Genomic DNA, 26,726 nt, shown 5'->3' on the forward strand with positions numbered 1-26,726 from the left:
CCATCTCACTCATGTCATTAGGTAATTAGCCTTTTCTTACCCCATCAGAAAACCGAGAAATGTTTTCTTGAGTTGGGTGATTACTTAGTATTTGTTTTCAATACAATCTGAGATGCCAAAATGAAAGCAAGCATTAAAAGAAAGTTTATACGTTAAACTGGAATACTCATGGATTCTATTTTTCCACATTAATTTAGTTCCCATACAAAATAATGGGTTTCATTATGACATTTTAAAGATATAGATCACTGAACTTATCCACCACCCTATTACCTCATCTTTTCCCCCATTCCAACGTTCACATATATTCCTGTTTTTAACATTTATTTTATTATTTATTTGAGACACAAATTAGTTTTTTTTCAGGCCCAAGAGAACAAATCTATATATTCACAACTAAGACAAGTCCTGTTCACAACTAAGATTTCAAAACAGCAGTAACAGATTTTCCTTTTAGATATATACTGACATTGAGGAGTCTTCTCTATATAGAAAGAAAGTCTTTAATACAAAAGACAGAGAATGGGCTAGGCATGGTGACAGAACCCTGTAATCTCAGCTTTACAGGAGGTAGAGATAGGAAGACTGATAGTTTGAGACTAGCCTGGGATATATAGTGAGTTCAAGACCACATGAGCCACACAGCAAGATCCCATTCCCTGCAAAAATGGGGACAGGATATAACTCATTGTTAAGGGCACACCAAGGCCTGAGGTTCAATCCTATCACTATAAAACAAAACAAACCAGACTGAAACAAGCAAATAAAGCTAAGGATGTCTTTAAGGAAAAAAGAATGACCTTACAATGAGTCAGGATGAGAGAAGAGGTATACTAAATGATAGCTAGAGTACGGAAGTCAGGTGTGAAAACAAAATAAAATATAAACACATTAGAAACGAGGCAATCAATTTGTGGACATGCAACATGAACAAGAAAGAAAATAGAATCATACTACAGCTCTTGGCTCACCACCAACTTAAACAAAATTAACCAATTTAAATAAAAATGTATAAAGTCTACATTAGAAGAATAGCAGCAAAGGTGGGCATGTGAGAAAGGAATAATTGAAGAGAACTCTCTTCATTTTCCTTGGGAAGAAGAAAAAAGATAACAATATTAACATTTTCAGTGGAAGCTCCCCAAAGAACAGCAAATTAAAAATAAGGAGTAGGGACTGGATATTTACCAAGATAAACCAGGGAACCACTGCTTAGTAATATAAACTTTGTGGATAGTGTTAGCTTTTATAACCATATGCATGTGTTCCTGTAATAAAAATAAACAATTAAAGGCAAATGATGTTAGTCTGTTGAGACCAGTATCACACATTGGATGCAAACAATATAGAACAGGCAAATTTGTACTTCTATCTCTACACCTCAGCTTGAGCATTGCTTGACTTGTATTTGGGTTCTGGCTGTCTTTTGATTCACTTTACTGGTTATATGAGATACCAACCCGCAGAGATTTATCTGCAGAAAGGAGGCAGAATCAGATACCAAAAGGTGATAACTAATACTAACTGATACAATAGAGTTAAAAAAATTATGTAAGTGGAAAAATAGTGGGATGCATTGTTCTGAACAAAAGCAGAGCATAGACCTAAAGTCTGCAGCTGTCCTTAGGCCAGGGAGGAAGTAGCATGCTCTGATGCAGACACAAACACCGGCAGTCTGTGAGCAGCTGATGCTCTGCTCAGCAAGGGCACTGTTCTCCTGCTGTCTGGACTCCAGGTTTGTGTCTTTGTACCATCTGCCCCTGAGTACTTCAAATGCAAAGTCTGGCAGCTCAAGGTAGAAAGGGTATATTCTGGCTCTTTACAGGTGTTTTCCAGAACTACATTCAAATAAAGCAATGCTGTCAGCATCATCAGTAGTATTGTAGCTATTCACACAATCAAGCCTGGTTTGCACAGAATAAAACATAAGAAAGGCGCGTCCTGGCCTACTGACCCAGTGTGTTTCAGGTTATTCTCTAATAGAGGCACAGGTTCACAATGTTGCTATCAGCTAGATTAAAAACTACCAAGTATCAATCTGAGGCTCAGGGCATGGAAAGGGCACTGTCAGATTCAGCTTCTGGAGGTTATGTACTCAGCTTTAAACCCCCTATGAGGAGAAGCCTACTGGCAGTTGTGGATGCCTGCTTCCTTTCCTGGGTAAGAAGCCAGTGTTCTGTTGCCTACCTTGAGTTCATCTTTGCTCTGGAAGTTGTCTAAAAGGTGTTGGTAGTGGGTGTCACACATCTGACGGAGCAATGAGAGGAGGCAGGACACATATTCACCCTGGGAACCAATCCAAAACAAAACCAAAACCAAAACCACTTAGCACAGCCAGTCACAAGGGCCTTGTTCTCCAAATCACAGAGGGTAAGAAGAAAAGGGAGGGTTTGAGATGGCCCCAAATGTTCATGGAGAAAAGTGAAAAATGAACTTTTTTTCTAGGAGTGCTTTGGAGTTTTAATCAAGCTGTTGCAGCACAGGGTTATTAAAACCTTAGAACATGGAGTACTGCAAAGTGAAGTATTACCATTTCCTCTACAGCAAAGTTTTGGTTAAATAGTCTTTTATCATAAAAGTACAATACCAAAGTCTGTAGTGGCTGCTTGGAATGGGAGCCCCTCCTTCTCTGGACAAAGTCTAGACCATACGCTGGGAGAGGGTAGGCAGCCCTTCAACAAGGACATTCTGGGGAAGAGACAGCTCCACTGGGAAAATGGGACATAGGTGGTCAAAGAAAGGAAAAGGAATCAAAATTGATCTTTGGGAGGGAACAAGCTATGAACTTCAAGGCATATGTAAGTATAATGTTAAGTCTTTAAAGCCAACTAGGATGCATTAAAAACAAAGCAAAACAAAACAATGCTTAAGGATTTCAAAGACCATGCTATGGTTCTTAAAGGACTGACTCCTCAGAAAAGAAAAAGTGTCTTACTTTCAAGTGTTTCTAAATTCATAGGAATTTGACAGAAGCCTTTAAACCTATCAAATCCTTTCTAGAGCCCTGAAACTACACAAAATCTACACACATATATGAACTTCAGTTTTATCTGAAAATGGGCATAAGAAGTCATAATTAATCTTCTGTAAAGGTCAGATGAGTTTGTATGTGGGGGGAGCATTGAAGCACAACGTCTAATACATAAAAGATACCCAACAAATTATAGTGGATGGCTTCATCAGCAACATTTGTCAAATGCTTAAAGCAGGATGAATCCCCCATATCAAGGGCTGTGTAAGTGTTAGAAGGCAGGGCAACCAGGACATGCCAGGATACAGTTATTTTACCTACAACGAGAGTGCCCTCAATAGGGGTTTTCAAACAAAAACTCACTTAATTTTTCTTACAGGCTTTTACATGCTGTGATTCTTTTACTGCTTGTTAAGGGCACTACTGTTCTAAGCTGAAGTTCCAGATTTCTCTGCAATACAGTCCATTTTAAAAGAACTGCTTTATATAGACCCTAAGTCTTACTTAAGCTTCATCTCTATTTGAATTATGGACATAGTGATGACAAATTAAAAGTTCTTTATCTGAAATCGTTGGCATCTAATTTGTTGAAGTTTACTTTAGGATCTGTTTTAGAACAGATGGACTGTCTGATTTTCAATCCTGACATCCTACTTCTTTCAACACAAATGAGTTCCTGATTATGTCTATTCCTAGGCTGTCACACTGAGAAATACCACAGACATGTGCAATAGACAATGCCTATGGTAAAAAAATTACTAAGTCTTATGCTTTTCAACAGGGACTCTTAATGAAGGAGACTCTTTTTCAAGGCCAAATGGTCCAGAACACATGCTCACTCTAGCATGCTAGATCTTGACTTGTTCCCAGAGATGACTTTTCCAAAGAGAGTTCTATAATCTCTCATCTTCCAACTGAAAGAATTCATACAAATGGTTTATCATTGATGTTACCCCACAAAGGCTGGAAAATTCACTCTAGAATATGCAAGTGGGATCCAGTGCCAAAAGTTCTGTCTCGATTCCACCTGAGATGCTTTCCTAGTTTGTTTCTCTCCTAATTATGCCATATAAAATCATTACTTATCAACACCTCTGATATTTTACTACATTATATTTCCTTGGTGTTATAAATTTAGATACAGACACTATGGACTAAATCAGCTAATCTGTAGACCCAAGAAAATTATTCTGTCCTATACATCATTTAGGAGAGCTGTGAGGTTTCCTACAGGGGATGGCCTGCCTATCTTTTATCTTTAGCCTTTCCCTACACTTTTACTGTATCACTGCTTCAATCAACATTTATATAAAGTGACTCGGCTTAAAGGCAAAGATCAACCGAAATTATGGTAGGAATATCATACAAGAAGCATTCCTTGAATTTTCCTTAATCTAGGGTCCTGGGAATATGAAACTAGAGCTTTCAGAGGGGAGAGGGTAATAAGACTCAGGAAAGAAGAGGGTGGCATGCTGAAAACATGCAGGGAGGAGGCTGAGATGAAAATGGTGGGGTGGTGAGACAGGAGTGATGTGAGGAGCCCCAGGTTAGAAAAGAAAGCAAGAACACCTCAGTGTTAGTTACTAACAGTGATCTCGGCTGTGCACTGCGGGCACCGCTGCCCTCTTACCGCCTCCTGAGCATGTGATTTACTCATGATGGTGAGGAGAGTCTGTAAGAGCACATCCAGGAGGCTTTCCACCATCATCTCTACCTCCTCCATGACATCTGCCTCCTGGGGTAAGCAGTGAAAGAGGATACCATTAGCATCAGGCCGTGCACATGTTCAGTAGTAGCACTCACTAAACTGCATCAGGAGTGAGATTTTGTCTAGATCTCCAATACTCATCTCTCAGACTCACCAATATCAGGTGTGCAAGGAACCCAGGACAATGGTTTTGGGAGGAGGTAAGGCATACCTGCCTCTGCTGTTTAGGCATGGTGGCTGAGGCCTTGCCTTTCCTAATGTCACCCAGAAATTCCAGTCTCAGGCAGACACATTAATTTTGGCATACAGGACAGAGATGAATACTCTGAGTTAAAAGTTTTCTTTGATTTCCCTAGTATAGTGTAAAGAAAGCACGCCTCTATTGACACTGAGAAATGATAAGGTTGCACCCCAGAATATGGCAGGAACTTTTTCACTAGTGCAGGAATCTTTTTTTCCTTTCCTTCCTTCCTTTTTTTTTAATCACTGTTCTCAACTTTTGCAAACCTCTTCTGTGACCATTTCCAGCTTCTCAGTCTGTTTCCGTTCCCAGTTCATCTGAAAGACTCTATTCTCAATCCATCTTTCTCTGACAGCTTTGTAAAAATAGAACATGGCTTCTCATTACAGGCTACTTCCAGTTATTAGAATTTTATAAGAGTTTGATCATCCTTTCATAGACATCACATATTCATTTCAAAAATTTTAAGGGTGGCTTTAATATCTCTCAAAGAGATTCCCATTGTCCCTTCTCCAAAATATATTTTAAAATCTTATTTTATGTGTCTGTGTGGTTTATGTGTTATGCACATGTATGCAGGTGCACACTTCATCGTCATCATCATCGAGACCAAGTCTTCAACTGAACCCAGAGTTTGCCATTTTACTCAGAATGGCTAGCTAGCCAAGCCTCCTAGATTTTCCTGTTCCTCCATTCATTCTCTCCCCACCAGTGTTGGGGTTATAGACATATGCACCATCATACAAGTTTTTACATGGGTGCTAGAGATCCAAATTCATGCCTTTGTGCCTACAAAGCAATCACTTTAAACATTGAGCCATCTTCCCAGAGTTTCAAAATATTTGTATTACTACTGATCATAATGCTCATCTTCTATCCATCCAGCATCATCAAACATTTACTATGTGCCATTCACTGTTTGAGAACCTGACTATACTGAGATGAACTAGAGAGAGACTATCTCTGATCTCACAGAGCTTAAATGTACTCATTCACCAAATATAATTATATTTTGCCCCATTTCTCATGAGGAAGTAGCTCTTGGGACTAAAGTCATCTTTCCCATCTATCAAAGTGATTATAACACTCTTTCCTGTAATACAGGTTTGAGCAGTTGTAGTCGATCAATTATACTCAGGTCTTTTTTTCCTCTAAATACAACCAAACTATGTTCTTCAGGTAGTTTTACTGGTTTCCAATTTTTTCCTTTAAAAAAAATTCTTTAATCCCCCCCTTTAGCAATAAACTACCTCATATATGACCTTGGACTACTGTAGCTATTATGTGCTTGGTGTAGCTTTTATGAGGCTTTATGGAAAAGAGAGTTGCCAGATCTGGTCTGGGGCAAAAAGCAAACAATAGGGTTCCTACAACTGTTACAGTTACTTTCTGACAAGTCGGGCCTTTGTCATTAGATGATACTTTAATTCAGGATAGTAGACCTCCCCTTTGGATTTCTGTCTTTTGCCTGAATGAGGCATGGCTTTGTTCTAGGTGCCTCTTTTGCTCTGCATGTTATTACCTGGACCACGACCTTCATTTTAAATGTACTTCCAATTTTATTCCAGGAGCATTACCTTTAAAAAAGTATGTAATAAAACCCACACTTATTCTTCATTCTCTTTATAGCTTTCCCCATGTCTCCCAATTTTCTATAACACCATTTCTTCTATTGTATATGCATAAAATAAATAGTATGAAAATAAATTCTACTCTATCCTATGACTTTACTTTTCCCCTACTTCAATCTCCTTCTACCGCATATTTCCTTAGAAAAGATTATTAGTACATTATTAGTTGAAACCTGACCTCTAAAGAATGATTCTACATCCCACAGGGCTTAGCACTCTATGGGTAACATATAGCTACTGCATATGCTGACCTCATTAGGCAATATGTAAGGATACCATGGGTGGAATCAAGCTGTCTGAAAGTGGAAAGAAAAGTATGAATAAGCAAGATTCCTCTGCCCCCTGGACTGGATCTGCCTCCTAGTATTTGTACTTATAATCCTAAGAAAATCCCCAAGAATTAAGAATTAATACCTTTTGATAGAAACAGAAGATGGAACATGACTGGGGTTTCTGATCTAAGGGAAATTATATAACTGTGTACATTTATAGTAGTATAACAATTAATACATCAAGAATGTATTGTATTGAGAAACCTGTGGGCACACACAGACTTCCATTCATTTGGGCATTTTCTTTTCACCAATAAAAGCATCTCTGACTGAGAAGGAACAGAGTGATCTTTGTTGGTCTGCTCCTGACTACAGTAACAGATCAGGGCAGAGATAAGTGGGGAATGGGTGTGGGATCACTACCAGAGAGCTCGTCTTGACGATGGAGAAGATACTGCCCAGAATCCCTGAGCAGATTAGCAGCTCTTTCTGCTGCCTCAGGTGAAGATGAATGTGATGGAGAACCACAGGAAGCAGGATGCGGCGGGATTCTAGGAAAGAAAACAGAGATGAGGTTGCCCACTGGAGGACAGCTAACTATTGTTAGAAGATAGTGGCATTGTGGGAGATGGGATAAGGATGGGGTCTTAGTAGAGGCTACCCCCTTCTAAAAGTCTAAAAATCTTGTGTCTAGAAATTATAAGCCATATGGTTCTCTACCTTTTTTCTTCATCATTATTTTAGATCCCTACACTAATGGCATTTGATATAAGATGTTAAGTAGAAGTCTGCTTCCAAATGATATCTTTTTAATGATTAAGTTCCAAATTAAAGTAGTTAGTTTTAGCTGGACAGTGGTGGTATATGCCTTTAATCTCAGCACTCAGGAGACAGAGGCAGGAGGATCTCTGTCAGACCTGCTTGGTTTACAAACCAAGTTCCAGGACCGGTGGGGCTGTTATGGAGAAACTCTGTCTCAAAAAACCAAAACCATCACAACAAAAACAAAGTAGTGTATAGTGAAAAATCCATGTAAATGTCACACTCATCATGAACTACAATGTTTAGATTTGTAGGCTTACTAGGAATTGCTCCGTTTCATGCCATCCTATTCTGGTATGCATTCACCTTGTCAAACCATCTGGCCTATTTCTTTTCTGTCACAGGCTTGTTAGACTGCTACTGGTAATGTTTACAACAACAAATGGGACAGGAGTATAAATTTAGTCTGCCATAGCCTTTGACATCTAGTGAGCTCTTATTCCAATCCTACTGCACATTTAAATATCTTTCCTTACTTCTTCATGTTACCAGAATAGCATGTCATACAGAAGAAGCCATGTTTTCAACCCCTAATTCAGACAGGCTGGATGATATTCAAGCTCCCTTACTGATTTGAGTTCTAAAGCAGACTGACTTCTTCCACAGGCTTGATTTTCCCCTGTGTAGAATGGGGTGTTAAAGGCATCTTCTACTAAATAAAATGCAGTGTGAATATGTGTCTGGCACCCTCAACTTTTGTGTGGTAGTGATTGTGCACCCCTACAGATACTGTCCTACCTGTCTATAATGATTCAGTTGAATTATCAATAATACAAGCCATGGAAAATATAATTTATTGTTTACATTTGACCATAGTTAAGGGTTCCACATGAACTTCAGAAATTATTTCTTTCATTTTTATTTTATGTATACCACATTTATTTCATGCATTTCACATATATGTAGTGTCCACAGAGGTCAGAAGAGGGCACTGGATTTGCTGGGATTGGAATTACAGATGGTTGATGATGGGAATTGAACCTAGATCATCTAGAAAAGCAGTCAGTGCTCTTAACCACCAAATCATCACTCCAGCCCCCAGAAAAAATAAGCCAAAGATAAATTATATGACATATAAGACATTTTGACATTGTTTTGTCAGATACTTATGATATGTTCAAAAAGAACAGAGTGATAGCTCCTCTACATTTAAAAAGATGTCTGGGTAAAAAAAGAGTTAATAGTATATTTTTTGATCAAAACACAAACAGTAGGATTTTAAAAAAGCAACAGCTGCTTTCAGATGAAATAGCAGTTTGTTGTTAGAACATGCCAAAGAAGATACCAGATTGGTATGCTCAGAGAACATAAGAACTGATTATATGACATCACTGGTAAAGAGCATCTATAACTTGAACACTGAATTAGAAGAAAATGAAATTTGGTGGTGGATTGTCATAAAATTTAATTAAATAGTCCAACATCACATGAGTTATTTTTTCTAGACAGGGTTTCTCTGTGTAACAGCCTGGGCTGTCCTGGAACTCATTCTGTAGACCAGGTTGGCCATGAACTCACAGTGATTCAATAGGGCTGCCTGTCTTCATTACATGAATTTAAGGAAAAGATTGTCTTAAGAGATTGTGTAAAGCAGTTCAACACATAAAAAAAATAGAAGCAAAGGATGTCAGTGAGAGAAGTTGGCTGTTTCATTTTCTGTATTTTTTGAAAGTGCTTTTTTTTAGACAACATATAAAGCAAGAGTTGTAAGCAGTGGATCTAGTGACAGTGTCTAAATCACTAATAACAGTTTTCAATAAGACAGAAGAAAGGAGTTTATCAACAGCTACTGGAAGGGCTTATTTCTTCAATGGCAATGTCACCATAACTGCTCTGCACTAGTAGAGCTGAGTTAACAGAAACATCTCCTTAGTATTCCAAGTACATACAGCACTGAACTAATAAGTTGTTCCTATGCTTTGAAGTCAAACTTTAAAAATTAACATAAAATTCTAACTGAAAATTCAGATAGCTGTTTTGCTGATGCTTCAGATTTATTATTGTGCTTGGAGGTTTATTCTAGAACAGTGGTATCCTACTTAATCAGGCTCATATTTGATGTAGCTGAAAGGTTGAACTTGATCACAAGCAATGTGGTTTCAAGGATAAATTCAAAGGCTTTTTCTGAAGGTATCCTAGACTCCTGATTTATCAGTGAGGCTGTGTTGACCTTCTAGGGAGTATGAAAGGCTTTCTGTCCATTTCTATCTCAGAGAGAGAGAGAGAGAGAGAGAGAGAGAGACAGAGAGAGACAGAGAGAGAGAGAGACAGAGAGAGACAGAGAGAGACAGAGAGACAGAGAGACAGAGACAGAGAGAGAGACAGAGAGAGAGAGACAGAGACAGAGAATCTATCTGACTGGTAAACCAAAGAAATAAGTGAGCACAGGGTTTCCCAGGTCCTCTTCCAGGGCCTTTTACACTTTTGGCTTGTCCTTGTCTTCTTGGACTGGACCCTTTTCCTTAGGTCTCTCTCCTTTGCCTTTGTACTTCCATCTGACTGCTGTTGTGACAGGATCCCATAGCCAGGATATAGCTGTACCTGGAGACAAAGGGCCTCCTACTATACATTGAGTGTTTCTGTCCCTATCAAATTCATATATCAAAACCTAATGACCCATGTGACAGTATCTGAAGTGGGATACTTTCTAGTGATAATGTCATGAGGGCCTTATCCTCATGAATGAAGTTAGTGCCTCATCTCCTCTCTGAGACAGGGTCTCATACAGGCCTGCCTGGCCTGGAACTTGATATGTAGTTCAGGGTGGCTTTGAACGCACAGGGATATGCCTGTCTCTGTCCCCCACGTACTGAGATTGTAAGTTTGTGCCACTCAGAAAACTTTCTTGTTCCTCCTGCAAGGTGACATAGCAGAGAAGAGAGATGCCTATGAAACAGGAAGAAGGTTTAACTAGACAGCAAGTCTATTGATGTCTTGATCCTGGGCTTTCTAATCTTCAGGACTATGAAAATTAAGTATTTGTACCTTTTGCTCTTTTTTTTTTGAGACAGAGTTCCATTTAACCCAGGCTGACTTCAAATTTTCTATGGAGCCAAGGATGACCTTTACTTTTCTTTTTCTTTATTCTTTAACTTTTTTCTACTTTTTATTATTTATTCTTTGTGTCATGTATCTCCATTCCATTCATTTCCTCCATCCCTTTGTATCTACCCTCTGCCCTCTCCTCCTCCCAAATAAAATATCATTTAAGAGATAAAAAAAAGCAGAAAAAAGAATAAAAGAGAAGGAAAAATCAATCTCATCCTGGAAGCTGCAGTGTGACACAGTAAGTCAAAGAGCAGGCCCTTTTATTCATATATCTTTACTTGCAAGTGTTCACTGCAAGGAGTCGCTGGTCTGGTTCCAGGCTTATGGCTTCCGCTATACTATAGATGCTGGGCCCTCACTGGCACTCCTCTTGGTTATCCTGTTGTTACCCTGTGTTATGGAATCCTGTAGTTTTGGTTCTGCAGGATCAGACCCTTCACACGCTCCAGCAGATCACAGATGGGGTGGATGTTGGGGTGGGCCAACTCATAACCCTGGTTCTGGGCCTGGGTAGTTGCAAGGTTGGTCAGACGCCAGCTCTCCCTTGTCCTCACCACCAGAGTGAGCTCCCCTGCAATCCTCTTGCAACCCCTTGCACTGATGAGGAAGGGGCGAGACCAGTTCCTCCACTATGGCATCCTCGGGGTTGGTTCTCCCACACCTATACCTTCAGGACCTGCTCTACTGGGCTTCCCAGTGTGGTGCAGGGGCCACTCTCAAGAGTGCTGCAGCTGATGAGGGGCAGGGCCAGCTCTCCCACCTGCCTCAGGTGTTAATGGGTGGGGTGGGGGTGTGGGGGACATCTTTCCCCTGCTCATGCTGCCATGTGACAGATGAGTGATAGGACAGCTCCCCCAACCTCACAACTTCAGGGTTGTCTCACTCATAACCTTTACTTTTCTTTCTTTCTTCTTTTTTTCCCCCAAGACAGGGTTTCGACAGGGTTTCTCTGTGTGGCTTTGGAGCCTGTCCTGGAACTCATTTGGTAGACCAGGCTGGTCTCGAACTCACAGAGATCCGCCTGCCTCTGCCTCCCAACTGCAGGGATTAAAGGCGTGTGCCACCACCACCTGGTGACCTTTACTTTTCATGTGCTGGGTGCAGACATGCGTCCTCATGCCCACACACACACACACACACACACACACACACACACACACACACACACACACACACACACACACACACAAATTCTTCCTATGTAGCTCAGGCTGGTCTCAAATTCATAGAGATCTACCTGGCATCACATCCAGTACTATTGTTTGTAAGCCACCTAGTTTATGAAATTTTATTGTCACAACATGAACAGACTAACACAACTCCTTTGAGCATGCCTCAAGGTATGTGTTCCTAAGAGTAAACTGTGAAAGAGGCAGTAGGTCTAGGTCTTAGTTGAATTTCTCACAGTTTACTAAAATCTCTATCCTTTAAGGCTCACTGGTTTCTTACATCATGGTTGTTAAACTAATACTTTGATTAGTTTAAATTTGGCTACCATCCTGGAAGGGAAGAAATAAACTCTGACTCTCAATTTAATTTACCTGAAAAAGAAAACAGGCGACTATCCACTGTCCTGGCGATGGACTGCAGCTTCACCACATCCATGGACTGTCCAATGTGCACAGTGCTAGGCATGCTTCCCAGTGTACCTCTCACAAACTCTGCTACCTCTTGCACAGTAAACATTTGCAGCAGCTCATCAAAGATTGTGGGGAAAGAATTAAGTAGTGCAGCCTGTGGGAGCAAGTAAAGCTGTGGTTAGCTCAAAGTCAGGCTTCCATTTATCTTGCATGTTCAGAGGGATGAGGTTGAAAGAGTTTCAGAAGGCACAAGGGCACCTGCCCTCTCCTGAGAGGGTTCTCTCCTGGCCCTTGACTCTACTCAATCCTATAGCACTCTTGGAGCATAGGGAAAGAAAATCCAAAAATTAAACCAGTTTTTTTGTTTTGTTTTACTAAGGATCAGGCTATTTGAAGCTTTCATAATTTGCCAAGCGACATTTGTAGACAAGAGAAGGAAGTATAAAGAGAACTTTGCACAATGTAGCTTAAGACAAACAGCTTAATAGATTTAAACTTTTAGTCTTTACGATTAAGCTTTTGACTTTTCAGTTTTGGTTTCCAACACAAGCCAGAAACCTCTAAGAAAGGGAAAAGTAATTAAAAGCTGAGTGTCTTCCAGCAGTACCAGCTAGACTCCATTAATAGCAGTAACCCAGCTTTAAGAACTAGACGATTTTTTTTTAGGGATAGTGATGTTTGTCTATAATCATGTAATCTGAAGATCACATAAATTATTTTCTCACATGTGATCTCTGGCAGTTTCAAACATAAATTCAAAAGTATGAGAAACATGGATTCACTTAGTTATAAACTCTTGAGGACTACTGATAATATTGACTTAGAATTCCGTGACTCAGATGGCCCAAACAAGCAGGGGAAGAGGGAGGGTGAGAGTAAGGGGACAGAGAGGGAGAGAAAAACACACATGCACATGGGTTTCTAGCATCTGAGCTCTGGAGGCAATATGCGGTCTCTTGAGAAAGATGTAATAATCTATTTTAATGAAGTGGGGAAGTATGATGGCATTAGCAGTTTTCTTTATTCATTCATTTCAATCACATTAATTGATTTCTTTAGTCAGGGAGCACATGTTCATGTGGAGGTCAGAGAACAGCTCAAGGTGCTGGTTCTCTCATTTCACCACGTGGACCTGGAGATCAAACTCAGGCCATCAGGGCTGGCATCATGAGCCTTTACCTGCTGAGTCATCTTGCTGCCCTAATCTGATAATACTGATCCATAATTTTTGAAGGCAGAACACTACAGGAGAAAAAATAACAGGTTTTTAAATTAGACACATATGAGTTAAAATTCTAGCTTTAAGCCAGGTGTAGTGTTTCATGTCTGTAATTTTAGCTATTCAGAAAGTTGAGACTGGAGGTTGCAAGTTTAAGACCAGTCTGGATAACACAAGGCTCAATATAAATAAATAAATTCTCAGTTTTATCATTTGCCTGCTATATGTTTGATGAATTGGCCTAACTTTTGATTTTCTCATCTATAAAATGGGGACAATGCTATTATTGGTGATTTGTTTTCACCAGAGTGCCTAGAATACAACAGGTCTATAATAAATGGTATATGCTATGTTGTCAATTTGTCAAAGTCTAGGATCACCTGGAAGATGAATCCCTGAGCATGCTTTGAGAGATCATCTTGATTATGTTAATTGATGTGGGAAACCCCATCTTTATTATAGGCAGGACTACTCCTCAGGCAGGCAGGAGATCCTGAACTTTCATAAACAAAGGGGACTGAGCAGCAACATTGCTCTCTGTTTCCTGACTGGGGATGTAATGAGCTGTTTCAAGCTCCTGCTGCCTTGGCTTCCACTATGAGGAACTGTATGTCCAGCTGTAAATCAGAACAAATGCCTTCTTCCTTAAGTTGCTTTTGTGATAATATTTTACCACAGCAGCAAGAAAAGAAGCAAAGATGAGTTGGCTCTTACTTCCTACCTGTAATTACTGAAAACTCCATGAAGGAAGCTTTTTGTACTTCTTAAGTCTTCTTATACCACTAATCCAAACAAGATTTACAAAGGGAAGTAGTAGTGGCACCTTAAGAGTAGAAGGTAACCCTCATTCTAAGAAGTGAGCTGGAGTTGTGGAAGGATGTTTTCTTTAAATGATTCCTCAGGAAGTAGATAATTGTATAGAGTGACTGAAAATTTATGCCATGGGAAAGCCTGTATTACTGTCTTTTATGTTAAGGCCAGACTGAAGTTCATATGAATTCTGTCTTCAGGCTAATAACTCCATGAAATATCAGGAAAATTGTTTTACAACATTTAAGACCAGTATACAAGCATATAAGCAATTCAGATACAAAAGACCAAATTGAGCCGGGGGTGTTAAGTATGTTATACTCAGTAATAACACTGTAGCTGGTTTCTTCCCTTAAATGGTGAAATTTCCTATAATTATGCACCAGAATAGAAAGACACACTCTGACAACTTCTGACAGTCATGATCAATGATAGAAACTCTAATTGAATAGTATATGAGACATAAGTGTCGTAGCAAAGCATCAGATCTGAACTCTAAACGTACTTAAACTGACACCATGTCTACCAAGTGGCCCAAGGAGGTAGCAAATGAAACGCACAGTGTTCAACCAGTGACAAAAGCTGGCTCTGCAAGAACATTTTGATAAGAGCATGTACCTGAGTCAAGAGCACCACTGTTTGTACAAAGCAATGACAAATACCCAGAAAGCATGTCTACCCTGCTCCGTTAGCTACTTTCCATCTCTCTGTAACTCTTTTGGGGGAGAGAAGCAGCAGGTATCCTTGGCCCCTATTAAAAGGAACAGACAGATTGGGGAAAGTCAGGGAGAAAAATGAGTTTCTTATGGCACTTTTAAAGTGAACTCATGGAAGAGGGTTTCCTTAGAGAGGCTCTTAAAAACCTTGAATATTCCTCTATCACATATAGCTCCCAGATGATCACCTTCTCTTTGGCCAAAGAACCTACAGATAATTCAAGGGCATCAAGAGACAAAATAGAGGTAGTGGGAGACAGAAAAAAATAGACTATTCTAAAAGTAAGACAGGGCTTAAAACACACATTTCACTGATAATACATGCAGTCATAGAATGGGGAGACAAAGAACTATCTGATCTCTGTAGATAGCTTTTGGTATACTTGGTTTCAAGGAGCAGAAATATAATCCACTAGGTAAAAGCCTACTTAATTTGATAAGAAAAATAAATCCAGCCTCTATGTGGATGGAGTACTGAATGCTTGATTTATTATGACACAGTCTTCTTGGTAAAGGTAATAGACTAGCTGGTTAGGAAATTTTGGTGTGAGAAAGAAAATTTCTTTCTAACATGGATATTTCTAGTAGAATTTAGCTCTAATTCTTAGTCAGTGCATTCAGTTATTTCTCTTAAGTTCCAATTTATCTTATTCTTAACATTTATAATGGACAAGTTGTAATAAAAATTAACTAAGAAATTCCCTGTATATTTTAAATATTCCCTATGACTATGATGTTCATAATAATTATAATATGGCAGGGTGGTGGTGGCACACACCTTTAATCCCAGCACTTGGGAAGTAGAAGCAGACAGATCTCTGTGATTTTTAGGTCAGCCTCGTCTACAAAGTGAGTTTCCAGGAAAGTCAGAACTTTTATATAGAGAAACCCTGTCTAGCAAATTTGATCTAAAGAGAATTCATAATAGCTAAGTTCTGCTTTTCTAGTATGAAGCCACTAGATTCTTTCATGTCTCATAGCTGAGGCAAAGTCAAGAGCAACATGTTGTTCTACTAAGTATTTACTTATAAATCACTTCTTTCCCAAAATTCTAGAAATCAGACAAAGAAACCATCTGCTAAGGCAGAGAATCCTAGCAGCAACACCTCCCCACACAATAAATGTAGATGCCTGCCCCAGAATGGGACTGTTCAGAGTAAGACAAGGGTGGAAGAGGGTCTTGGGGGTCCTACCCCTCACTATTAAGCTACTTGCTACTAATAGACTCGGAGAGGAGGGAAGTCATTGCCTTCAGTTGAGTATCCATTGGACAGTCCACCAGGCTCTGATAGACAGTTTCAATCCAATGTTACACAGACAGCAGTGATTAAACTAAATAGGCCACAAAACCAAGCCAAGAGTCAGGAATCTCAGAAAGGGGCTGCTAGGGAAGAGCAGAAAATTGGTTTTTTTTAATGAATAATGAGACATTAAAATAAATAATTTTAATTTAGGAAATGCCTCTTCATTAAAGTTTTTTAAAATTTTAAGTTTTCTGATAACTTTGTTGTTACATTTTAATCACAAAATTCTTCTTTACTTAGAATATTATTGTTTCTCTACAGAGTACTCAGGTAACTAATGAGTGCTTGTTTTGTATTCACAGTTAATTTACAGTTATTTACTGTCACGAAAAATGTGTTTTTAAATGCCACTACCTTCATTATTAACTTTTATAGACTGAAAACATAAAAGTGAGCAGAAAGTTGTTAAGGAGGGAAGGAGTTAAAAGAAGGTTGGGAAAAGAGTAATCAGAAGTTATTATAAATGAAATTGTCAAAGAAGCAATTTGATTTAGGAAATCACCCAAACGACACAACAACAATAGCAACAAGAACCTCCACACCATTTCCCCACAGCTCACAGACCTGAGTGAAGAGGAGTGTTTCTGAGTTTCTGCTGTCCAGACTCAGCACAAACCGGATGGACTGGAAAAGCTCCTGAATGCTACACCGGAATTGCTCCTCTTCCATCCCACATGTGGCTCTTGAATACAGGATTCGTGACTGCACGATAAACTTGAAAAGGTACTCCAGTGCCTAGAAATGTAGAAGGAAAGTAGTGGGGAGACGTTTAAGATAGTTAGGAACTCATATAACAAGAATGTAAGGGCAAAGAAACATAAAAAAAATCAGGTGACAGGTGATTTCGATGGGCACTTTATTTTTAAAAATCTTTTCTCAAAGATTCAAATTGTTGCTAAGCAGAAGCTGTCTGGTTACTAATGGAATGATCAAATGCTTTTATAATCATTCTCTAGGTTCTAGAATTAAGTCATAGACAGTTATTCAAAGAGTTAAATTAAAGAACATTAAGAATTCAAAGAAAATTCAGCTGCTTCTTTTTTTTTTTTAAGGATAGAAATTGCAAAACCCAAAGGCAAGGATATGGTTTAGCTACTTTTTTTTTTTTTGAGGCAGGTCTTGCTGTGTGGCCCAGGCTGACCTCAAACTCACGATCCACCTGCATACACATCCTCCTCTGAGTGCTAGGATTACAGATATATGCCACCACATCTGGTCTAACTACTCTTGAGCTTGTCGTATGAAGGAAAGGTCTTTTAAGGAGTTTCCTTAACTTTATATTACAGATGGGGTGTGGAATAGTGACTTCTGCCTTCTTACAGAAAGTCAGAGAAGTGTGAAAAACTAGTCCTAGATTACACAGCAGCTCATGTACCTGACACATCTACTTTCCAGTTCCTTTCAGCCATGACATCTGTCATTAACAGTTTAGAAGGCAATATCCTCAAAACATGGCTTAAAAGTAGAATGTAATTCTGATGGATTCTTGGAATTTGGCTGATACTTATCAACAGAGTAATTCTCCTTTAAGAGAACAGATTCCAGTGGAAGGTACTACCTCAAGGTATGTTAAACAGTCCAACTTTGTGTCAATATTTTGTGAATAAACCTCTAGAAATAATTCGTAAAAAATTTCCACATTCGTTAATATATCATTATATGGATGACATATTATTGTCTGATTCAAATAAGGATACTTTGGAAAAGATGTTTGAGGCAGTAAAGGAAATTTTGCCTCGCTGGGGATTACAAATTGCCCCAGAAAAAATACAAAGAGGAGATTCTATTAACTATTTAGGTTATAAAATAGATGCTCAGAAAATTAGACCACAGAAAGTACAGATCAGAAGAGATCGTTACCGGACTCTTAATGATCTTCAAAAACTATTAGGAGAAATCTCTCAATTACAGACGATTATTGGTGTAGAAGGGCATGATTTAAAACACCTGAAAATGGCTTTAAAAGGAGATAAAGACCTAAACAGCCCACGAGTACTATCAGCTGAGGCTGAAAAAGAATTAGAATGGGTAGAAAAGAGAATATTAGAAGCACATGTGGACCGTGTGGATCCAAATCTGGACTGTATTCTGGTTATTTTACCATCTAGAGAATACCCCTCAGGAATATTAATGCAGAGGGACGACATCATTCTAGAATGGGTATTTCTGCCACATAAACAAAATAAAAAATTGAAAACATATATAGAAAAGATATCTGATTTGATATTAAAAGGTAAATTAAGGCTTCGTCAACTGACTGGGAAAGACCCAGCTGAAATTATTGTACCGTTAACGAATGAGGAAATTTCCTCCTTATGGAAGGATAATGAGTATTGGCAAATAGCTTGCAGTGACTTTTTGGGAAGTATTAGTAATAACTATCCCAAAACAGAGAGAATCAAATTCATAAAGAAAACAATTTGGATTCTTCCACGTATCGTGAGGCAAACACCTATTTCTGGAGTTCTTACCTTCTACACGGATGCAAACAAATCAGGTAAGGCAGGGTATAAATCAGGAAATATAAGTAAAGTAGTTCAAAGCCCTTACAACTCCGTACAAAAGGCAGAGTTATATGCCATTCTCATGGTACTTAAAGACTTTACAGAGCCTCTCAATATAGTCACGGATTCTCAGTATGCAGAAAGAGTTGTCCTGCACATTGAGACTGCAGAATTTGTTCCTGATAATACAGAATTAACCTCATTGTTTTTACAATTGCAGGAAATCATCAGAAACAGGACTCATCCTATATATATAACACACATCAGATCCCATACAGGTCTGCCAGGTCCTCTGGCACAAGGCAATGATGAAATTGATCGTTTATTAGTAGGTAATGTGTTGGAAGCTTCAGAATTTCATAAGAAACACCATGTTAACAGCAAAGGTTTAAAGAAGGATTTTTCTATCACCTGGCAACAAGCCAAAGAAATAGTAAGAAATTGTCCCAGTTGCTCATTGTACAATCAAACTCCATTACCAGCAGGTTGTAATCCTAAAGGTGTTCACAGAAATGAACTTTTGCAAATGGATGTATTTCACTTCCCAGAATTTGGCAGTTTGAAATATGTACACCATACTATAGACACGTTCTCAGGCTTCCAATGGGCTACTGCCCTCAGCTCTGAAAAAGCTGACTCTGTTATTACACACCTCTTAGAGGTAATGGCTGTTATGGGTATACCTAAAACAATAAAAACTGACAATGGTCCAGCATATGTCTCCAGTAAATTGGAACAATTCTTCAAATATTATAATATAAAACATGTAACTGGTATACCTTACAATCCCACAGGACAAGCAATAATTGAAAGGTCTAACCGAACCTTAAAGGAGATGCTTCATAAACAGCCAGGGAAAACAAAGACACCTAGACACAGGTTACACAATGCTTTACTAACGTTGAATTTTCTTAATGCTGATGAAAAAGGACAAACTGCAGCAGAAAGACACTGGACTACAGAGAAGACTTCTGAACTGAACCAACCGGTGTATTTTAAGGATGTTATGACCTCAGTCTGGAAACCAGGATATGTGTTACGTTGGGGAAGGGGTTATGCTTTTGTTTCCACAGGAGAAGAAAAGATTTGGGTTCCATCAAAATTAATTAAAATTCGATCAGAACAGAAAACATTTCAGGAGGAGGAAGATAACAGCCCATCTACAAATTCATAGTCCACCATGGGTAAAGGGACCTCCTAAAAGGAAAGAGAAGTGTTTTGTTTTTTGTATTCACAGGTAAACTCAGCAAAGAATACTGGACATATGGATTCCTGTAGAAGAATGAATAGCTACCCTGAGGACCATCAAACACACACTGTGTGGTATCAAAGTCTAAATCTCTCTATATTGCTTTTTCATAGTATCCTTTTATCTTTATTTCTTCACATACCTCAATTCCCATTCATTTAACTGAAGCTGGCTTTGGAGTTGGATTGGCTCTCCTACTCTAAACCCAAGCATGTTATTTAAATACAATTCAGAATTTCTGTATTATATCAAAGAGCCATTGATATAAGACAGAAGAAATAAAATGAGGGACTATTATCTGTGGATTTCTTTTTCTGAACAGTCTAATTTCCTCCAGGTTTTCCATCTTCCCTATTGTCACCTCTTCTGTATGCATACATATGAAAGTTAAAATATTTCTTTGTTAACATTAATGTTTGAGTTTTCCAGAGAACAAGGGATTTCCTGACAGCAATCTTCAACTGCTTCCGAAAGAGAATGAGGATCCACTTCCTTGACTTCACCTGATTCGACTGGAGGCATCCGAATTGCCCCACATCATTGACTCCACCTGACAAGCACTATCCTGAAACTGGCTTGAAACTACATCACTCGACACAACTCCAGACCAAGGAACGGAAATAGCACATCTTCTACAATCTGACCAGAGCTTCAATCAACACTAGAACCCCAGTCAGGAACTTCAATCAAGCATCTCCTGCCATACTGAGACTGTCTGATCTACTGAGATTTTGTTATACTAACATTTTCTTTTCACAGGTCCCCATGAGATTATCATCGTCCCATCTCAGCAGGAAGTAGTTTTGAGAATTCCACGCCCCCTTTCCCTACTATTGATATTATAAGATTACACCTGTTAGTGTTAGTTTCCATTATTTTAGAGTTGGGATTGGAAGGAGGTGTTCATATTTGGGTGTTTCTTTAAGATAAGTTTAGGTTTAGATAGAATAGATGTTTGATACATTTTGTTCATGGACACAAGTTAGTTGTCCTTTTTTAGACTAAAAGGGGAATTGTAGGAGGAAGTCTGATGCCGCCATTAAACATGTGACTTACTAAGTCTATGCCGCCATTAAACATGTGACTTACTAGAGGCGCATACAGATGAGGTAATAAAAGGGCGGTTTACCACACCGCTAACCACACCCACTTTAGGCAGGACTAAAGACGTATACGGCTGGACGTAAAGACGTATATGTACGTAGGCGGAACTACGTCACTAGCCAAGCCCACTTTTGGGCATGGCTAGGGGCGTTACGGGGGGAAGGCATAAAAGACAGCGCACAGGAAGTCTCGCTCTCTTTTCCTGGAGTTCGGCTTCCGGTCCCGTCGCTAGCTGAGATCTGCTGGGCTTCTCGGGGTTTGGTATCTTGTGAGTAATTTTCTATATAAAATACTTAGCCTTATTTTCAGTAATTGTGTGTCGCGTATCGTTACAGCGTCCGTAAAGCCAACAGTTTTCTAATTAAAGAAATGCTACATTATCTCACATAATAGAAAGGCAAAAACACAGGATTAAAACAAGTAAAACTCAGTTACTTTAAATACACAGAAAACCCAATTCAGTTTGTGTGGGTGATGGTCAGTTTGGGAAACTGTGTCTAGTAGTTGTTCTCTGACCTCTTCATGCACACTCCACATCCCCAAACAAATAAACAAATGTAATTCAATTTTCTTTTAATAGTGGGGAAGGAGAAAGCCAGATAAGGACTTGTATTTTCCTTTGTTTACTGCTTTGTGCCACAGACCAGGTCACTCCTGGTGTCATGTCTTGCCTGCCATGTTTTATTGGGTATTTGATCCGGCAATGAAAAACTGTAATGAATACAATGGCCTCATACAGTGCAGGAAGCCTTTTAACATCTAGGGAATCAAAAATCCTAAAATTCTGTTACTTTAAGTTCAGATAGATACTTGCAAGTTATGTGCTGCAATTGTTCTTTTATATCTGTATTTTAGTGACTCTTCATGCCTGTGCAGCAGAAAATATAAAATGCCAAGACCCAGTCTCATTTATTAGGTGCGGTGGGATAACCCTTCTGTATGCTGTGAATACGTGTTGCTCTCATTGTTTGATAATACAAGCTGCTTTGACCTATAGCAAGACAGAATATAGCTAGCCGGGAAAGGGAAACCAAATACAGGGAGAAAGAAGGGTGGAGTTGAGATGCCAGCCAGCTTCCAGAACAGCAAGATATACTAGACCACAGGTAAAGCCTTGCTCCACGTGACAATATATAGATGAATAGAAATGGGTTAATTTAAAAGTAGGAGCTAGTTAGCAATAAGCCTGAGCAATAGGCCAAACTCTTTGTAATTAATATTAAGCTTCTACGTGATTATTTGGGACTGGGTGGCTTGGAAGCAAAAGTGCCATCTCAGTTTATAATTAGGCTATGCCAGTCGCTCAAGTAGAAAACTAGAAGTTATTTCCTCTACTATAACACAGATATTCTCAGTTCCAGAAAAATTTCTCAAAAATTTCACATGCTTAGGATAGAATGTGAGCCTGTTAAATGTCTTACTGTCAGATGCCTAACCTCAGAAGGCAAAGGGTCAGTGGTTATGTAGACTATGGAAAACATACAGAAAAAGTTTTTTTTAAATATGAAAGTCTAGTATATCTATTATGTTATATCTAGTTATATACTACACACATCTTGAATTAAAAAATATTTTATCAGCACTGCCCAGTTGTTTAGCTATTTGTTTTTCAGTTAGAAATGACTACTACAAGAGATGCTCTAATAAATATTTGTTTCAAAAGGGCAGAATCTAATAGCAAAGTTGTTCACATTTTCGCACATGATGGCTTAGTTTTCTTACTAGGTTATATGATATAAATTATTGTGCAAAGGAACACAGGGTGGTGTCAAAGAAAGTCCTGTGCAACCTGGTATGTGTGTGAGTGTGTGATGTATACATTTGTATGTATATATACCAGAGTGCATGTGTAGAAACTAGAAAAATATTTCAGGTGTCTTTATTATTCTTTTGAGACAAGGTCTCTCACAGAATTTGGAGCTAGACTGGCAGTAGAAAAGCCCCAGAGGTCCTCATTTCTGACTCCTGTAGAGTTGGGGTTACAGGTATTCTTGTGGCCATGCTAGGCTCTTAGGTACTTGGATTGGAACTCAGGTCCTCAGAAGGTGCTCATGTCCACTGAGTAATCTCTACATCCTCTATTATAACTTTTCTATCACCAGGAAGATTCATCGTACCCTTCTGCTACCTGCTAAGGGAGTGATACAGCTCAGCAGTGAAAAGCATGCTATATTTGTGGAACACTTTGTCAAAAGTCATCCTCATATCATAGTCCCCAGATACTTGCTCAGCCATGTTTATTGCCACTTCTGTTCACAATAACCAGGGAATGTAAACAACTTAAAGGACATTCAACTGATGAATGGATAATGAAAATGTGGTACACATACACAATGGAATTCTATTTAGCTGTAAAGAAAAAATAAATAATGAAATTTGCAGGCACCTGGATGGAACTAGAAAATTATTGAGTGAGGTACCAGACTCAGACAAATACTACATATTATCTCTCATTTTTGGATCCTAGTTCTGAATTTTTAGATGTTAATATATAACTTAGGAGTAACCACAGAAACCAGGAAAATAAAAAGGGACCATGATGTGGATGGCTCAAGAAAAAGAAAGGGTAACAGGCCACTTATTGTGAAAGGAGAAATGGAAAAAATGGGGAGGGAGACTTTATCTGGGGAGGGGTAGGGAGGAAAGAGAAATACACTAAAGGCATTTGAAAAACCCAAAGAAAACACATGCATGTCTCTCTCTCTCTGTCTCTGTCTCTCTGTCTCTCTCTCTCTCTCTCTGTGTGTGTGTGTGTGTGTGTGTGTGTGTGTGTGTGTGTGTGTGTGTAATGGAGTTATGCCATGTGGTGGTTTGAATAAGAATGACGCCTATAGATTTATATATTTGAGTGCATAGTCAGCAGAGAGGGGCACCATTTGAATGGATTAGAAGGACTAGGATGTATGGCCTTGTTAGAGGAAGTGTGTCACTGGGGGTGGGCACTGAGGTTCCAAAATCCCATGCCAATCCCACTGTCTGTCTGTTTTTCTGTCAGCATGTTTCTTTCAACTGTGTTTCCAGCACAATGTTTATCATGCCTGCTTGCCATGCATCTCACCATTGTGACAGTGGACTGTAAGCAAGCTTCCAATTAAATGTTTTATTTTATAAGAATTGCCTTGGCCTACTTCTGAGATTGTTCTATACAATAGAAAAAGAAGGAACATTGCCAAACTCTTTTTATGAGGTTACAGTTACCCTGACACTAAAACCACACAAATATGCAACAAAGAAAGAGAATTACAGACCAATCTCCCTCATGAACATTGATGTAAAAATACTCAATAAAATACTGGCAAATCGAATGCAAGAACACATTTAAAAAACTCATCCACCATGATCAAGTAGGCTTAATTCCAGAGATGCAAGAATGGTTCAACTATGAAAATCTGTCAATTTAATCCATCATATAAACAAACTGAAAAAAAGCCCACATGATAATTTCATTAGATGCAGAAAAAGCCATTGACAAAAATCCAACACCCATTTATGATAAAGGTCTTGGAGAGATCAGGGATAATAAAGGGAATTTACAGCAAGCTGACCGCCAACATCAAATTAAATGGAGAGAAACACAAAGCGATTCCATTAAAATCAGGATCAAGATAAGGTTGTCTACTCTCTCCACATCTATTCAGCACAGTACTCAAAATTCTAGCTAGAGCAATAAGACAACAAAAGGAGATGAAGGGAATACAGATTGGAAAGGAAGAAGTAAAGCTTTTGCTATGTGCAGATGATATGATAGTATACACAAGTGACTCCAAAAATTCTACTAGGGAACCCCTACAGCTGATAAACACCTTCAGTAATGTGACAGGATTAACTAAAAAACCAGTAGCCCTTCTATATACAAATGATAAACGGCTGAGAAAAAAATCAGAGAAACATTACCTTTTACAATAGCCACCAAACAATATAAAATATCTTGGGAGTAACTCTAACCAAACAAGTAAAAGACCTGCATGATAAGAACTTTAAGTCTTTGAGGAAAGAAACTGAAGAAGATAACAGAAAATAGAAAGATTTCCCATGCTCTTGGATAGGTAGGATCAACACAGTAAAAGTGGCAATCTACAGATTAAATGCAATCCCCGTCAAAATCCCAACACAATTCTTTACAGACCTTGAAAGAACAATACTTGACTTCATATAGAAAAACAAAAAACCCAGGATAGCTCAAACAATCCTGTACATTAAAGGAACTTTTGAAAGCATCACTATTCCTGACTTCAAGATCTACTATAGAACTATAGTAATAGCTGTGTATTGGCATGAACACAGATATGTAGACCAATGGAATTGAAGACCCTGACATTAATCCACACACCTATGAACACCTGGTTTTTGATAAAGAAGCCAAAATTGTACAATGGAAAAGAGAAAGCATCTTCAACAAATGGTACTGGCATAGATTTCAATACGTAGAAAGATACAAATGGATCTATATCTATCTATCTATCTATCTATCTATCTATCTATCTATCTATCCATCCATCCATATCTATCGTGCACAAAATTCAAGTCCAAGTGGACCAAAGACCTCAATGTAAATCCAGTTACACTGAACCTGATAGAAGAGAAAGTGGGAAGTAGCTTTGAATGCACTGGCACAGGAGACCACTTCCTAAATGTAACACCAGTAGGACAGACACTGAGAGCAACAATCAACAAATAGGACCTCCTGAAACTGAAAAGCTTCTGTAAGGCAAATGACACTGTCAATAAGACAAAACAACAGCCTACATAATGGGAAAAGATCATCACCAACTCCACATCTGACAGAGGGCTGATTTCCAAAATATACAAAGAACTCAAGAAACTAGACATCAAAATGCCAAATAATTCAATTTAAAAATAGGGTACAGATCTAAACAGAGAATTTTCAACAGAATAATATCAAATAGCCAAAAGACATTTAAGGAAATGCTCAACATTCTTAGTCATCAGGGAAATGCAAATCAAAATGACACTAAGATTCCATCTTATGCCTATCAGAATGGTCAAGATAAAAAATACTGAGGACAGCTTATGCTGGAGAGGATGTGGAGCAAGGGGAACACTCCTCCATTGCTGGTGGAAGTGCAAACTTGTACAGCTACTTTGGAAATCAGTATGGCAGTTTCTCAGAAAATTGGGAATCAATTTACCTCAAGACCCAGCATTACCACTACTGGGCATATACACAAAGGATGCTCAATCATACTACAAGGACACTTGCTCAACTATGTTCATAGCAGCATTATTTGTAATAGCCAGAACCTGGAATCAACCTAGATGCCCCTCAACCGAAGAATGGAAAAGGAAACTGTGGTACATTTACACAATGGAGTATTACTCAGCAGTAAAAAAAACAATGACATCTTGAAATCTACAGGCAAATGGATGGAACTAGAAAAACCATTCTGAGTGAGCTAACCCAGACCCAGAAAGACAAATATGGCATGTACTCACTCATAAGTGGATACTAGATGTAAAGCAAAGGATAACCAGGCTATAATCCACAGCCCCAGAGAAGCTAGGTGACAAGAGGGACCCTAAGAAGGA

At 38.8% G+C, this 26,726-nt stretch overlaps 1 protein-coding gene across 5 annotated transcripts in view; it reads right to left on the bottom strand.

The window, feature by feature from the left end:
- Positions 1-26,726, bottom strand: part of Dock3 (dedicator of cytokinesis 3) — a 307,606-nt gene that overhangs the window by 73,269 nt on the left and 207,611 nt on the right. For 4 of the 5 annotated variants that reach the window (XM_040739529.1, XM_040739528.1, XM_040739531.1 and 1 more), the window contains exons 23-27: positions 16,887-17,057; positions 12,235-12,427; positions 7,247-7,374; positions 4,560-4,706; positions 2,188-2,286 (exon numbers count right to left, since the gene is read on the bottom strand). In XM_040739529.1, the coding sequence (XP_040595463.1) occupies positions 2,188-2,286; positions 4,560-4,706; positions 7,247-7,374; positions 12,235-12,427; positions 16,887-17,057 (738 nt within the window). The remainder of the gene's footprint in view (positions 1-2,187; positions 2,287-4,559; positions 4,707-7,246; positions 7,375-12,234; positions 12,428-16,886; positions 17,058-26,726) is intronic. The other variant, XM_040739530.1, reaches the window with a different exon arrangement.

Source organism: Mesocricetus auratus, unplaced genomic scaffold (assembly GCF_017639785.1).
Source record: "Mesocricetus auratus isolate SY011 unplaced genomic scaffold, BCM_Maur_2.0 Super-Scaffold_100691, whole genome shotgun sequence".
Classification (NCBI taxonomy): Eukaryota; Metazoa; Chordata; class Mammalia; order Rodentia; family Cricetidae; genus Mesocricetus; species Mesocricetus auratus.